This window comes from Ascaphus truei, chromosome 4 (assembly GCF_040206685.1).
Source record: "Ascaphus truei isolate aAscTru1 chromosome 4, aAscTru1.hap1, whole genome shotgun sequence".
Classification (NCBI taxonomy): domain Eukaryota; kingdom Metazoa; phylum Chordata; class Amphibia; order Anura; family Ascaphidae; genus Ascaphus; species Ascaphus truei.
In genome coordinates, this window is record NC_134486.1 from 120,955,914 (window position 1) to 120,972,462 (window position 16,549).

The 16,549-nt window shown below is 43.6% G+C and overlaps 1 protein-coding gene across 2 annotated transcripts in view; it reads right to left on the reverse strand.

Annotated features, from left to right (window-relative positions):
* The window catches only part of ESR1 (estrogen receptor 1), a 284,615-nt gene that overhangs the window by 119,801 nt on the left and 148,265 nt on the right, over positions 1 to 16,549 (reverse strand). For both annotated transcript variants that reach the window (XM_075596522.1, XM_075596521.1), the window contains exon 4: positions 1,320 to 1,646. In XM_075596522.1, the coding sequence (XP_075452637.1) occupies positions 1,320 to 1,646 (327 nt within the window). The remainder of the gene's footprint in view (positions 1 to 1,319; positions 1,647 to 16,549) is intronic.

Here is a 16,549-nt window from a genome sequence, read left to right on the forward strand (position 1 = left end):
TTCTCCAATAGCTTTTTATTAAAGCCATGGATTATTGCCAAAATTAAAAGAAGGCATGGAAGGTTTTAATTTGTAACGTTTCTTTTCACCTCATTGAGATTACTTTGAAATATTTCCTTTCTTGTATTTGCACATGCAGGCATAGTTTGCTAGGACATTGGCTCCTGCTGTTCCTGGCTGTTCTTCTCACTGTGTTCTCACTAAATGCATCACTGACTTCCGCATATTATTTACATGGCACTGAACGCTGACGATATGTAACCCCCCTTTTTTTCACTTCATCTCTAAGAGACAAGTGTGATATAATTACAATCCCTGGTAGTACTTTCCATTCTACCACAATTGCCTTTCTCAAAAGCAGCAATTCTCCCTATTTTTCACCTTACCTTTATGGGAACTGGAGGGGGAAGAGGGTTTGGGGAGCAGGTACGACGACCCTGAGCTGAACATCTTTCCCCCGACCTCCGGTGACCTTCTAATTCACATAAAGGTAAATTAGAAAACACATGGTCATTTGAGCAGCATAGGTTGCTGCGTTAACCCTTTCAGTGATGGAAGGGTCACGGCACTAGAATGCTATGGCCCTTCCTGCATGTTGCGACCACACAATCGCTTCTCACATGGTTGCGAGGTTACTAGTGCTCCTCTTTCATTCACTTCTTCCCTAGAAAATTAGTACAAATGTGATGATGTTCAGTGAAGGACCACCAGAGTGCTAGCCAATAACGCCGATTTGGCATTGCAAACAAATTTTGGGGCTCTTCCCATGAAAAATCTTGACACTTTTCTCCTAAGTCATTAAAAATTAGGTATGCATAAAATCTATGTTATTTTGCATATAGAAAAAAAGCATGATTTAAAACTCAAAGGAAATTAGCCCCCAAAATGACGTGTAAAATGTCCATACTGGAATACAATAATCATCGAGAACATAACATTCCAATACTTCTCCAGTCTTTTCACCTACCGTATACAGAAACAGCTTAAAGCAAATTTCACATAACTGATAATAAACAACAGCCATATTTCAGGGTCTCAAATGTTACCTTTACTTGTGAACTTTGAAAACAGTGCAATTGTTTTTGCTGCGAAAAACAGCACATTTCAAATGGTTCATGAATTTGGGTTAAAACGTTTGCACATCTCTATTTCTTAGCAAAATCTAATATATTCATTAAATAGCCATAATATATGTTGCTCTCCTATGTACCTAAAAAAAATAAAATTACCTGTAGAAAACCAAACAATTATAATAACCACTTTCTTGATTCACTTGCTATGACCCCATTAACTGTAAGGATATTTTTATGTTTTCCTACCTGGCACCCTCTTTGCCCAGTTAATCATGTGCACCAACTCCTTATCTGCGAGGTTTGTAAGCAGGGTCATCATGGAAGCTTCACTTAGCGGTTTGGTTGAGTCATGCTCGGAATACACAATCGGTGGCTCAGCCTCCATTAAGGCACTGATTAGTTGTTCGGCTGTCAGGGATAACACTGGACTCAGCTTCATGCTTTTAACAGCAGGATTCACCCAGATGGAGGTGGTCCGAATCTCTGATGTATTCACTTCATTTTTCTGTTCCGGCTCCTCTTTCTGCTTTTTGTGCTTCATCATACGTCCTCCCCTGCGATCCTTTCTGATACCTGGGAAACAAACAAAACAGATTTAGTTTATATTTTACACACAAAAAAAAAACAAAACGATTGCTAGAAAATTGGTTCTTTGTTTTTATTCATAAACACAAGACATTTGAGAAACACATTTTGGTATTATCCACAAGCAGTAAATACAATATTCAAGTCAAAATCGAGATGAATACGTTTTGAAATGATTTGCTAACTATGCAATTTATGTTTAGAAAGCAGCAGGAAGAGAACTATATAACAAACATGGAAGAACTTGACATGTCCTCTATCTTCATTGTGTCTTCATACTGTTCCAACATCTCACTCCCTTTGCCTGAATACAAACAGGAAGGTGTCTAGAGAGTAAGTATTTCAACAATTGTTGTATCAAGAACCACAGGGACACAGGTAAAGTACTTTGCACCTAGGATAGAGACTTTGGAAGTTTCTTTATCTAATTGTCAAATCAGGATTTCAAATTTACATAGAACCTAAAATAGCAATATCTGATACTGAAATCATGCCTGAAATGTTGGCTTTGTGTTCTCCCATGCATGAGATAAACATTTAGCTCAATTAATATCAAAATTGGTAGCACACACTCATAAAGAGGATTATAGGCTAAAGCAGTAAAATTCCGGGCATTATTGAAAACCCTGCTCTCTGATTGGTTAAAATTCCGGGCATTATCCAATCAGTATTGCCTGGAATTTTAGCAGCTTGCAAAGTGCAGTTTTCAATGTGTTTATTTCCAGCCAATCAGCTTTCAGAACAGCTGAGACAGGGCTGGGGATTGGTTAGAATGAAATAACAGCTCTGAGACAGGGCAGGGGATTGGTCAGGAAGTATCAGCCACGGGTTGACCCCTCCCCCTCCCGAGCTGACTGAGATTTTCTGAGCAGATTCAGTTGAATGGGGGGGGGGGGGGGGGGTAGGGGGTCTGCAAAGAAGTAAGTGGCTGTCTGCAGTTTCTTTGTGGTTGCAGTTTGTGTGTGTGTGTCAAAAGCAGTATGTGTGTGCTGTTGTATATCTGTGTAGAGGTGCTGTGTTTGTGTGTATAGAGCTCCAGTGTGTGTGTGTTAGTGTCAGCAGCAGTGTTTATGGGTGTAGCATGTGTGTGTAGCAGCAGTTTGTGTGTGTGTATAGAGGTGCTGTGTTGTGTGTAGAGGTGCTGTGTATAGAGGTGAAGTGTTGTGTGTGTGTGTGGGGGAGGTGTGTGTAGAGGTGTTGTGTTGTGCTGTGTTGTGTGTAGAGGTGGGGGGGAGAGTGCAAAGTTTAGTAAGTGGCTGCATTTTTTATTGTGGCTGCAGTGTGTGTGTGTGTGTGTGTGTGTTGTGTGTTGTGTGTGTTGTGCTGTTGTATGTGTAGCAGCAGTTTGTTTGTGTGTAATACAGGGAAAAGGGAGACCAAAAAGCGCACCAGCACAAACGGAGCAGGAAGAAACCAGAACAAAAAAATGATTAAAAGGGCACTTTAATGTGGCAAAAGACCCATCCAATGCATTTCGAACGTCGCAGCGTTCTTTTTCAAGGATTGTGTGTGTGTAAAGCTGATGTGTGTGCATAGAGCTACTGTGTGTGTATAGAGCTACAGTGTGTGTGTGTGTCATGGTCAGCAGCAGTGTTTATGGGTGTAGCATGTGTATGTAGCAGCAGAGTTTGTGTGTTAGGGGCTGCTGTATTGTGTGTGTGTGTGTGTGTGTGTGTGTGTGTGTGTGTGTAGAGTTGCTGTGTTGTGTGTGTAGAGGTGCTGTGTTGTGTGTCGAGAGCTCCAGTGTGTGTGTGTGTGTGTGTGTGTGTGTGTGTGTATGTGTGTGTGGTGTGCTTGTGTGTGTAGAGGTGCTGTGTTGTGTGTGGTGTGATGTTGTGTGTGTGTGTGTGTGTGTGTGTGTGTGTAGCAGCAGTTTGTGTGTGTTGAGCTGCTGTGTGTGTCTGTAGAGGTGCTGTGTGTGTACGTGTGTGTGTACACTGAGGGGGCGGCAGTGTGTGGATATAGATAGGGTGACCAGTCATCCCGGTTTTGCCGGGACAGTCACGTTTTTTTCTGGGCTGTCCCGGGTGACGGTCCATCCCGGAAATGTGCCGGGTTTTCCCCCTGGTCCCGTGCGCGAGTTGGCGGCGTTGCGCGGGGGCAGCAGTGTGAGGAGGATGCGGCGGCCGTGAGTATTTTTTTTTCAATAGCAGGATGCCGGGGGGCGGGGCTTTAGAGTAGAAGCAGAGGATTGGTTGGAGGTCAGGGTATGCCGGGGGCAGGACTTAGTACCGGGGGAGGATGTGCTAAGGTGTGTGTGTGTGTGTAAAACGGGCTGCTTCAGGGGTGGATAGGGGGGGGTGGGTGTGATAAACAGCCTGCTGCAGGGGTGGGTGTGAAAAACGGGCTGCTGCAAGGGTTGGTGGGTGTGAAAAACGGGTTGGTGGGAGGGTGGGGTGTAAAAAACGGGCTACTGCAGGGGGGGGGTGTAAAACGGGCTGCTGTGGGGTAGGGCAAACAAGTGGTGTGGTGGGGGGTGGGGGGAGAAGGGGGAGAGGGGGGGGAGAAGGGAGAAGAGAGAGGGGGAGAAGGGAGAGAGAGGGGGAGAAGGGAGAGAGAGGGGGAGAAGGGAGAGAGAGGGGGAGAAGGGATAGAGAGGGGGGAGAAGGAGAGAGGGGGGGTGTTATGAGGAGGGGAGGGGGTGTTATGAGGAGGGGAGGGGGTGTTATGAGGAGAGGAGGGGGTGTTATGAGGAGAGGAGGGGGGTGTTATGAGGAGGGGAGGGGGGTGTTATGAGGAGGGGAGGGGGGTGTTATGAGGAGGGGGAGATGCGGGGAGTGGAAGAGATGAGGAGGGGAGAGATATGAGGAGGGGGAGATTCGGGGAGTGGAAGAGGATGAGGAGGGGGAGATGCGGGGAGTGGAAGAGGATGAGGAGGGGGAGATGCGGGGAGTGGAAGAGATGAGGGGGAGATGCGGGGAGTGGAAGAGATGAGGAGGGGGAGATGCGGGGAGTGCAAGAGATGAGGAGGGGGAGATGCGGGGAGTGGAAGAGGATGAGGAGGGGGAGATGCGGGGAGTGGAAGAGATGAGGGGGAGATGCAGGGAGTGGAAGAGATGAGGAGGGGGAGATGCGGGGAGTACAAGAGATGAGGAAGGGGAGATGCGGGGAGTGGAAGAGGATGAGGAGGGGGAGATGCGGGGAGTGGAAGAGGATGAGGAGGGGGAGATGCGGGGAGTGGAAGAGATGAGGAGGGGGAGATGCGGGGAGTGGAAGAGGATGAGGGGGGGAGATGCAGGAAGTGGAAGAGGATGATGAGGAGGGGGAGATCTGGGGAGTGGAAGAGATGAGGAGGGGGAGATGCGGGGGGTGGAAGAGATGAGGAGGGGGAGATGCGGGGAGTGGGAGAGATGAGGAGGGGGAGATGCGGGAAGTGGAAGAGGAGATGCGGGGAGTGGAAGAGGATGAGGAGGGGGAGATGCGCGAAGAGGATGAGGAGGGGGAGATGAGGGGAGTGGAAGAGGATGAGGACGGGGAGATGCGGGGAGTGGAAGAGGATGAGGGGGGGGGGAGATGCGGGGAGTGGAAGAGGATGAGGAGGGGGAGATGCGGGGAGTGGAAGAGGATGAGGAGGGGGAGATGCGGGTAGGTAGGAGGGGGAGATATTAGGAGGGGGAGATATTAGGAAGTAAGAGGAGATATGAGGAGGGGGAGGTATGAGGAGGAGATATGAGGAGGGGGAGATATGAGGAGGGGGAGATATGAGGAGGGGAGGGAGGTTGAGTGGGGAGGGAAGAAAAATACATGGGGGGTGTAAGAGAGAGGGGGGGAAGGAAAGGGTGACTGGGGAGTGTGAGGTGGGGTGAGAGTGAGGTGTTGTGTGAGAAGGGGGGTTCTCGCAAGGCCGCCGAAACGTGGGTTGTGGGCCCCGGGAAAGCTGTCTGCGTCCCTGCATGGCAGTGATGTCACTGACTGCCACAAGGACAACAAGAGACCCTATTTTGCAAAGTGTAATATACAAGGTCAGGAATGTCACATTTTTAAAATGTCTAAATTTTAATTAATGCCTACTTTTTTTATTTAATTTTAATTTATGTCAATTATTTATTTAATTTTAATTTGTTAATTATTTTAATTACACATACACACATACACGATGAGGGAGCTGAGAGAGCGAGAAATGGAGGGAAGGGGGTTAGACGAGAGTTTGTGTTATGTTAAGAATTGGAAATAAATACATTTTTGAAGTAGTAATCATCCCCTCCAAACTGGGCATTTTTGGCAAACAATGCCCTGGCTGTAAGAGTTGAAGGGCCCAAGCAAAGCCCCCACCTCTATACAAACAAACACACACTGCAGCCCCCACCTCTATACGCACAAACACACTGCAGCCCCCACCTCTATACACACAAACGCACACTGCAGCCCCCACCTCTATACGCACAAACACACACTGCAGCAAGGGTTGCCACCTTCTATTGAAGGCTAACCCGGAGATAACAACATGTTTTAGATCTATTTATTATATATTTATCTTGCCTTTGGCTGTATCCTCCCCTCCAAATTCCGTTAACATGTCCGCGCGACGTCACGTAATGCACATTGCCATAACAACGAGACGCTCCATGACGTCACGCTGCATCAAGTTGACATGACAACGGGATGCATTATGGCGCCGAGGCATCACGTGATGCCAGATTGTCATGGCAACATGTCACCGCCTGACGTCAGTGTCTCGTTGTCATGGCAACGGGGTGCGTCATGTGATGTAATTTGTTTTAAAAATGTTTTTATAAATGTGTCCCGGTTTTTTATTTTGAAAATCTGGTCACCCTAGATATAGATATCTGCAGTGTAAGCGTATATAGAGGTGGTTTCATGTATTTACCATTTTATTTTAATTAAAAAATCTATTTAACTATACAAAGGTGTCTATTATTTATGAAATAAGCCTACATTTAGCCTATAATAGTAATAATCCCAGAAGATATATAATGCCCTTGCTGGGTTAAAGTCCCTCGGCTTAGCCTCGGGCCTTCAACTCTTCCAGCCAGGGCATTATTGGCCAGTAATGCCCTGTTCTTCAGGGATTACTACTTAATTAATACACAAGAGCAAAGGTAGAATGAAGCAAAAATAGAGTGTATTAGCGTATAGTGTATATATACACACACATACTGAAAGATAATAACAGAACATCAACACTACAATAAACGGTGGCGGCTCACACTCAGAGACAAACGTAGCGTAAATCAAATCAGAAGATACTTATCTGTGAGCTCCACTGTACTGAATGTAAAAAATACAAAATAAAGCTGGTATTTGGGTGTGGTACATATAAGGAGGCCAAAAAACGAGCCCAAACACTATGAGCTAATACACTTTATTTTTGCTTCATTCTAACTTGGCTCTTGTGTATTAATTCTCTTTATGAGGGCTGCAACTTTTGATTATTACAATGTAATTTAGGGATTGAGGGGTCCCTCTGGTTGCCCTGTTCCAGGCTTTACATTATTCATTACCATATATACAGACTGGAGTGCTGATTCTAATTCTTGATTTGTATACATCTACCTCAATTGTTTCCCACTGTTTGAAAAGGTTAAGAGACAGTGGATTGGTAAAGAAGTTTAAGCTAATTATATTTATGAGGTCTCTACTGTATAAGAAGAATCAGCACTGTTTGTGTTTGCATGATATTTTGTTTAATCACACTTTGCTTACACTTACATGTTCATATTAAAGGGACACTTGAGAGATGCAACTTTCAAGTAAAATAATTATAATATCCCAGAAATATTAAGTTTCACTAGTCATAGCACATAAGGTGATGGGATAGTTATTAACCACATTGGTACTTATAGAAGAAGTGTGTCTCTGTGCAATGTGAAAGTAAAAGAAAATGCACATGAGGTCTTAAAGAATTTAAATGCTCGTGTCTAAGGCCAATATTAAAGTTGGTACCAATTTGGCTATACAGATGCAGCGGCCGTTATTCGAACACTTCACGCTGTGTATACCTCGGAATACCCATGTCATGGCGCGTTATTTCTTCCGCCTTTAGACGCGAGTGCAGGCGAGTGCAGAAAATGGCATTTTAGAGTTCTGGTTTTTAAACACCTGAAATTGACACGGTAGCACAGTAGCACAGTACTGTACACATTACAATTCATTCATTTCATTGCACCCAAAGAAACAGAATCCATGAAATTCAAACAAAGCAACCGCGATAAACACGTGTGCCTGGCGTGATTGGCCGCGTTAATGCCGCGTGGAGTACAGCAGTGCACACGAAAACGGCTCCGTGATTTGTTCGAATAACGGCCGCTGCATCTGTACGTTGATGCAGAGCTACTCCACAAACTAACATCATGAGAAGCTAACATTACCGCTGGAGTTCTGTTCTGTAGCCTGAAATACTACATTCCATGGACAGTATTCACATTCCACTTGTCTAACATCAAATTGGAACAGTTCTCTGTTCATAGATAACACTAGTAAAGGCTTATAAGTATTTTAGATAAAGCAACAACACATCAGAATTCTCTGCTACTGATTTATTGGAAATACCCTAAATGGGAAGGTAGAACATTGTGTTTAAACCTCCATGAACAAAAGGGCACAGGAATCACAGGCACAGGGCTTGCAGGCACGGGGCTCGCATCTTGGGTAAACAATGTTGACTATATTTATTTAATGTAAACAGACATTTCTTTGGCACAATATGTTTGCATTGCGTGATTTAAATATTAGGTGGCGCATGTGTATAAACACTGCACCTGATGAGCCATCATTGCCTTATACTTAGCACTATTTTCCAAATGTACAGTACTCATAATACACATTTAAAAAAGGATCAATGTGTTTGGTATATATTGCATTCATAAATGCGCCACATTGAGCAAATACAAATTTCCCTTTAGAAGCAATGGGTTTAATACATTTATGGGTCTATTTATTAAAGTCTCCCGACTAGGAAGTACAGATGAAGTCATTGTTATTGCAACCCGTGGTGCAGTACAGAAGGACATACGCAGAGCACCAGCGAGAGAAGCAGTCCTTTGCTTAGAACCAGACGTGCCTGAGAAGAGAGCAGGGCCCTACTTCACGGAGTGTACCAAGGGTTGCAATAACATCAACTACACGCAACATACAGTTTATTAATCAAACACCCCTTTGCTATCAATGGGATTTATTTGACAAATATGAAACTGTGCTTTGCAACAACAGTTGTTAAGCTGAAAGGCTTTAAAGCTGCAGTCTTTTTTTCCCCCTTCTCTTTTTATTGTACCTTAACAAGGCGGCTCCCTGGAACTGATCTGTGGTTCCCTGATCTCCATGAACCCTGGTTCCCAAGATAGTTGAGTTTTTTTGCGTTATCTCCCAATAATGTTGCAGATTTCTATTGGGTGCCACAGCAAACCTGACCACTCAGCCATACTGTGTCTAGCAAGCAAGAATTCTTGCCTGAAAATTAGTTATCTTGGGATCCAGATCCTGTGGTATAAAAAAAAGTAGACCCTAGTGTGCAGATATTTTCCCACTTTTGCCCATTTGCAGCTTTAATACACTCATCGCCTTATATTTTTACCATGGATGTAGATGATAGGACTGCTGTCCAAAAAAACAGGAATAAAACCTTGAAGAAATACACGCACTATTAATTACAGTAGGCTCCTCTCAGTATGACATTGTTGCTCAACTTTTGTGATTGATGAAGCTGGATTACATACTTATTTATTTCATATCCTACTCTTCACATTGAAAGCACTCCCTCTATCTCAAATCTCATTTATAGGTACATAGCTACACGTCCACTCCATCATTCTCACAAACTCTGTCTCTCCTCTTATGTTACCTCTACCCACTCCTATCTTAATCAGCACTCTTATCCTCAGACTGTACATCTTATTCACTGGTACTCTGATACACACTTCTTTCCCATCAGTCCTCAAAGCCGATAAGAAATAAAAACATGTTCCAGTTACTTGCACTCATTCCACCCTACTCTCTTTCTCTCTCGGCACCTCTTCCCCTGCTTCTTTTAGTGATAATAGACAACGAAGGAGCTACAAGAGTGATCTGTTCCCAACATGTTGAGATTTGCTGAGTATTTATTTTCTCAGTAAGGGAGTAAGGGGTGGGGGGGGAGGAGGAAGGTGACTCTCTCATCAGCTTAATACACAGTATTTAAAATAATAACAAAGGTGCAAAAGGGGATAAGGAGTAATTATGAAATAGAAGACAAGAACATCCTCTTGAAAGCACTCATTGCAGAGTATGATATGATGAATTAATTAATAAATAATACTTTATTATCAATAAATAAAATAAATGAATGTATAACTAGACTAAATAATACAATAGTGAATAAATCACATTGGTGACTACACATATAAAACAAACCAAAGTGCTCTATACATAAACTGAAACAAAGGGGAAATCCATAACAAACAATTACTTAATAGTAATGAAATAGCTCGTTAATCACAATTGATACAGGAGAACCCCTAGGTCCAGCACTAAAAATAGTTAGAAACCTGTACGTTCTAAACAGGTAGCATGAGACTGACCATTGAAATATTTGCAAATAAATGGCGTCTGAATGTTCCTACATAAACCCACAGTTGGTACCAGTTGGGTGTTCTTGTCTTCTATTTAATATTTATTTTCTCAGCCTGCAAAATAGTCCCCTAATCAATTTCTTGGTAATTCCTTTGTCCTGTCAGAAAATGTATATATTGATGCAATTATCCATATTTGCATTTATGTGTGTTGCTATTTTTTGTCTTCCGTCATGTTTAAGGCAACTGAACATGCTGGGAAAATAAAGATAAACAATAAAAATATGAATAATAATAGTGGTAGTAAAGTGTTTAATATTGTGCTTGTGAGCAGACTCAGCAATGACATATTTTTATACTTTATGCAGATGTGAACTGGCCACAGTTATAACAGACTATCACAGTATCATTTAAAATGTTACATTCAAGTATTCAAGATTCATTGGTTATGTTTGCATCGTACAGTAGCATCTCGAGTATCTAACATCCGACATGTTGGTTTTCCCACATTCTGTTTTATCCAACATCTGCACCCCCTCCCCCCCAAAAAAAATATCACACTATACAGTGCCTCTCTCACCCCCTCCTCCTCTTCCTCTCACCCCCTCTTCTTCTCACCACCTCTTATCACCCCCCCCCTCTTAACAACCCCCCCCTCCTTCTCAATTACCTGGCTTCGGTGGAGCAGGGCAGAAGAGAAGGAAGACGGTGGACAGCGGCAGAAAAGGAGGACTGAAGACCACAGGAGGGAAGTGGTACAGGAGGAACACAGCTGGCAATGGAAGAAGAGGACCATGTCAGCGGAGCAGAGTTAGACAGCGGGCGGTAGCAGTAGGAGAAAGGAGAAGACCATGATACCATGTGAGAGGATCAGGAGCAGAGCGGCAAAGGAGGACGGCCGGGGAGGAGCACGCTGACTTCCGAGTTCTGCAGCTGTTACAGCGCAGCTCCTCCACGGCCGTACTCCTGTGCCGCTCTGCTCCTGAACCTCTCACATGGTATCATGGTCTTCTCCTGCTTCCGCCGCCAGCTGTCTAACTCCTCTGCTCCGCTGACATGGTCCTCTTGTCCAGCTACCAGCTGTATTCCTCCTGTGCTGCTCCACTCCCGTGGCCTTCTCCTATTCTGCCGCCGCCTCACCAGCAGCTAAAATCAACTATATGACATACTTATACTGCATTTAATATTTGATTTGTTTCGCTCCCCCCTCATATTTCAGTATTATCCGTCATTTAAGGTTATCCGACACCTTATCGGTCCCGGTTATGTTGGACCTACTGTATATCACTTGAGAACTAGAGATGGGATAAACATTTTGCCGGATTTGGACACGCAGCGGATCGGCCGATTCATTTGGTCCCCGGATTTCCGCGGATAAATCTCAAAATCTGGGATTCACGTTTTTGTTTATCATTATTACCAATACATTCCGCGGATTCCACAACCCGTGAACGGATTTGTAGAATCCAATCTGGGGATTCACCAATCCGTTGGTCGATTCTTAAGAATCCGCCAACGGACTGCTGAATCGCAGGTTGGATTCTAGAAATCGAAGAATGGATTGTATCCAATGGTGGATTTTGATGAATCCGCACAGATTAAAACCGTCAAAATCTGTCTGTGGATTTTACACCATGAAACTGATTTTAGGGGGAAAATGTGAGAAAATCTGGGAAACAGATTTGAGCGGATTCGCCCATCTCTATTGAGAACAACCGATGTAATGCCCATTTAAGTCTGCATACTGTACCTCTGAACTTGCATTTAAAAAATTGTATAATTATATGCAAATAACCAGTGTTCGACAAACCTATACATTTGCTCACCCCGGGCGAGTGGATTTAACCCCCGGGCGAGTAAATATTGGCCCAAGCAGCACACGTTTGGTACTAGGTGACGAGTAGATTTTTTTGTGTGGCGAGTAGATTTTTTGGTGATTTGTCAACCACTGCAAATAACCAAAAGGGGCATGTTAATGTACATTTGAGATGTTTCTTCTCTGACAATTAAGAACAATTCACAGTAAGTAATTTTTTTTAAAAGATAGGAGCTTTGACTCTTATCCACCAGATACAGAGGTAGTCCTGGTTATGTTTCTTGTGACTATGGTTTCCCACACGGTCCAGTTGCCCCCACAAAGCTATGGTCTGAGAAAGCCCGGTAATGGGACTGAATTTGCTGAGCTAGAGCAAATAGATTTATTTGGGTTCAGCAAAACGTAAGACCAGCCACATCTGTGTGAGGTTCCCAATATCACCCGTGTACTCCGTTGTAATTTTCAAACACTTGATGTGCTCTCCGGGGGAAAGCTGCTGTTTGCTGATTAGCTGAAAAGATGCCCCACGCTTGAAACACTGCACACACACCTCTCCAAGATCGCCTTGACCTCTGACCCTACGCGTTATGTTTCGTCACTTCCTCAGGGGTTTGTTACAAATTACAACGGAGTGCACCGGTGATATTGGGACGTTCTGCAGACACCCCCTCACCCCCCCAGTGACGGAGGAGAGAGAAGGAGCTGTCTTGCCACAGTTGGACTCACATGCTTGAAACAAACTGCGGTGTTGTAAGTAAGATTCTGGTTTTATAACCAGATCTTCTTCAACAAGCCATCTCCATTTTTATTGAACATAGTTGTTTTCAGTATTTTTAATAGTTTAGTTTAATTGTTCATTTACTGTAGCTTCTGTGTGTTTGTGTTTTATGTTAATGTTTGTCATTGGAGTTCTGTGTGTATGTTTATTATGTTATATGTAATTTTAACTAGCAGTATACACTATGATTTTTCTTTGTGTTTCATTCAATATATCACGTGACGCTATCCACGAAGTCTGCAAACCAGTCCAGGTGCATATGATTGGATCATCCTATAAGGACTAGATGCCACCTACTTACTAGTGCATCTGGACATTGCTTGGACGGGACAGGGGCTTAACAAGAGAATGAATCTGCATCGCCACAGCATCAAACGTGGAACAAGAGACAGTCCTGACAAGAACATTTCTCTGACTCTGGCCATAAGATGAACGATCTGAAAGTGGCAATACTCAAAGGAAATCTTACAACACTGAAGGAGAGACGGTTGAATGAATACAAATTTATGAAATTGTTCGGGACACTCACCGGTGGCCTAAACCGAGTCTGCAGCTTCATGAGCCATTACACAGAGACAAGAGACCTCTCTTCCCATGAGTGCTAAAGCCCATGTCTATAAATACTGCACTATTGAAATGCACACACACCTGTCTCTTACACATACATATGTACAATGTAATTCCATCCCTATATACCAATAGAAACTACAAAGTAGCCACACACATGGACAGAAATGCAATGCCCTCTTACATTTCAATACCTACCCACACCATTGTTATACACTCCCCCTCCACACACACTTTTTGTAAAGTGCTGTACACACTGTGGGTGCTTTATTAAGATTTGCACACACACACGTACACATACACATACATACATACACACACATACACTCTCTTACATCACAAGCATTCAGGGACCATTTAACACCTCAGGTCATAAATCGCATAATGCACAGGGGGGAGGCATAGCCTATATATAGGTGTAGCGGTATCTGTACCGTGTTAGCCAAGCTTAATAATCAAAAACAGATAGTCGATACCGTTCTGTGGCTAACAAAATGCTTTTATTTGTGGGAGCTTAAGAGATGCAATGATCTCTTCTTCGGACGATGTTACAAATGATTCAGCACAAAAACTTTCTTGAAACAAAGCACCTGTGGGTGAAAGTTATCCCTCCCCCCTGTGCAGTATGCGATTTAGGTACCTATACACAGATGATGTATCAGGACTTAATGTCCTTGGTGCCGTGACCGCAATTATGGTTGCCCAAAAGGATTAACGCTGCGGGGAATCCAATTGAGAAGCATGGCCACTCTGCAGTGTGATCAAGCAGACACTGTCCCCAGCACCACGGCCTTTTGCTTTTTCTCCTGCGGCACTGGGGAAGTCTTGCTATATTTGTACACCTTTATTCTTGCATATATAGGTACTGAAGTAGTAGGACTTAATGTTTCTGGTGCACATTAAGTCCTACTATGTGTGTGTGTGTGTGTGTGTGTGTGTGTGTGTGTGTGTGTGTGTGTGTGTGTGTGTGTGTGTGTGTGTGTGTGTGTGTGTGTGTGTGTGTGTGTGTGTGTGTGTGTGTGTGTGTGTGTAAATATACATATATATATATATATATATAAAAAAAAAATATATATATATATATATATATGTGTGTAAGAATAAAGGGGTACAAATGTAGCCAGACTTACTGTCCCCAGCACCGCAGGAGAAAAAGCAAAAGGCAAGCTGTATATAAATTTTATGTATATATATATATATTTATATATATATATATATATATATATATATATATATATATATATATATATATATATGTAGCCTAGGTAGTTTGGGGCTATAGTTGTCCTCCTCCTGGCAGTAATACCTGGTAAGGGCAGGTTGCCAGGAGCAATCATGGGTTTTCCCCACACATGCTGTGCAGTGAGTCAGTGAAGGTAGTATCATCAGGCTACTGTATGTGTCCAATTAGAGACACAGGGCCGTGCCTACTGGAGCTTACTTAATGTACTGCAACTTCCTATTTAGTCAGTCTGTCCCTACTGTGAGAGGGGCAAGGTTTCCCGTAACAAGCTGTCAGGGCTCTGGCAGGCTTGAGGTCTCCCTCCGGGGAGTGTGGGTCAACCAATACCTCCTATCCCACCAGGGGATAGGGGAAGAGCAAGAACCACTCTTGGTGCCCTTGGCCAGGAGTGAGTTCAGGGACATCCTGAAGGTGAAGATCCTTCAACTGCTGTGACCTGTGGCTGCTAAAGAGGAAGACCAAATAAAGAGCTGCTGCATTTTACCTATACCTTCCTGTCTGAGATTGAAGTATATTGGGAGGAAGGGGGAGTTTTTTTGCAGATACTTCACCCAATACAGCTGGGGGCTGCACAAGATGGAGGCGCTTCACCTAAAGTAGAATTCGGGCACAGCCCCAGAAGCCTGTCCAGTTATTCCCCTCTACCATCAGGCGGAAGACTCAGGGCCCTCTGTTATCAGCAGATATGCACCACTCAGACCGATGTAACCAGAGCAGTATTTCCCTAGAGAGGCCCAAGATGAGATTGGGTGGGGGAAATAGGGTTACATACAGTTAGGTCCGGAAATAATTGGACACTGACACAATTTTCATAATTTTGGCTCTGTACGCCACCACAATGAATTTGAAAGGAAACAACCGAGATGCAATAGGTGCAGACTTTCAGCTTTAATTAAAGGGGTTGAACAAAAATATCGTATGAAACGTTTAGGAATTGCAACCATTTTCCTACACAGTCCCCTTATTTCAGGGGCTCAAATGTAATTGGACAAATTAACACAATCATAAATAAAATGTTCATTTTTAATACTTTGTCGAGAATCCTTTGCAGGCAATGACTGCTTGAAGTCTGGAATGCATAAACATCACCAAACGCTGGGTTTCCTCTTTTGTGATGCTTTGCCAGGCCTTTACTGCAGCTGTTTTCAGTTGTTGTTTGTTCGTGGGTCTTTCTGCCTTAAATTTTGTCTTCAGCAAGTGAAATGTATGCTCGATCAGGTTGAGATCAGGTGATTGACTCGGCCATTGCAGAATATTCCACTTCTTTGCCTTAAAAAACTCCTGGGTTGCTTTCGCAGTATGTTTTGGGTCATTGTCCATCTGTAAAATGAAGCGCCGTCCAATCAATTTGGCTGAATTTGGCTGAATCTGAGCAGACAATATATCCCTATACACTTCAGAATTCATCCGGCTGCTTCTGTCTTCTGTCACATCATCAATAAACACTAGTGACCCAGTGCCATTGTAAGCCATGCATGCCCATGCCATCACACTGCCTCCACCGTGTTTTACAGATGATGTGGTATGCTTCGGATCATGAGCCGTTCCAAGCCTTCTCCATACTTTTTTCTTCCCATCATTCTGGTAAAGATTGATCTTAGTTTCATCTGTCCAAAAAATGCTGTTCCAGAACTGGGCTGGCTTTTTTAGATATTGCATGGCAAAGTCTCATCTGGCCTTTCTATTCTTGAGGCTTATGAATGGTTTGCACCTTGTGGTGAACCCTCTGTATTTGCTCTGGTGAACCCTCTGTATTTGCTCTTGTGAACCCTCTGTATTTGCTCTTGTGAAGTCTTCTCTTTATGGTAGACTTGGATAATGATATGCCTAACTCCTGGAGAGTGTTCTTCACTTGGCTGGATGTTGTGAAGGGGTTTTTCTTTACCATGGAAAGGATCCTACAATCATCCACCACTGTTGTCTTCCATGGACGTCCAGGCCTTTTTGTGTTGCAGAGTTCACCAGTGCGTTCTTTTTTTCTCA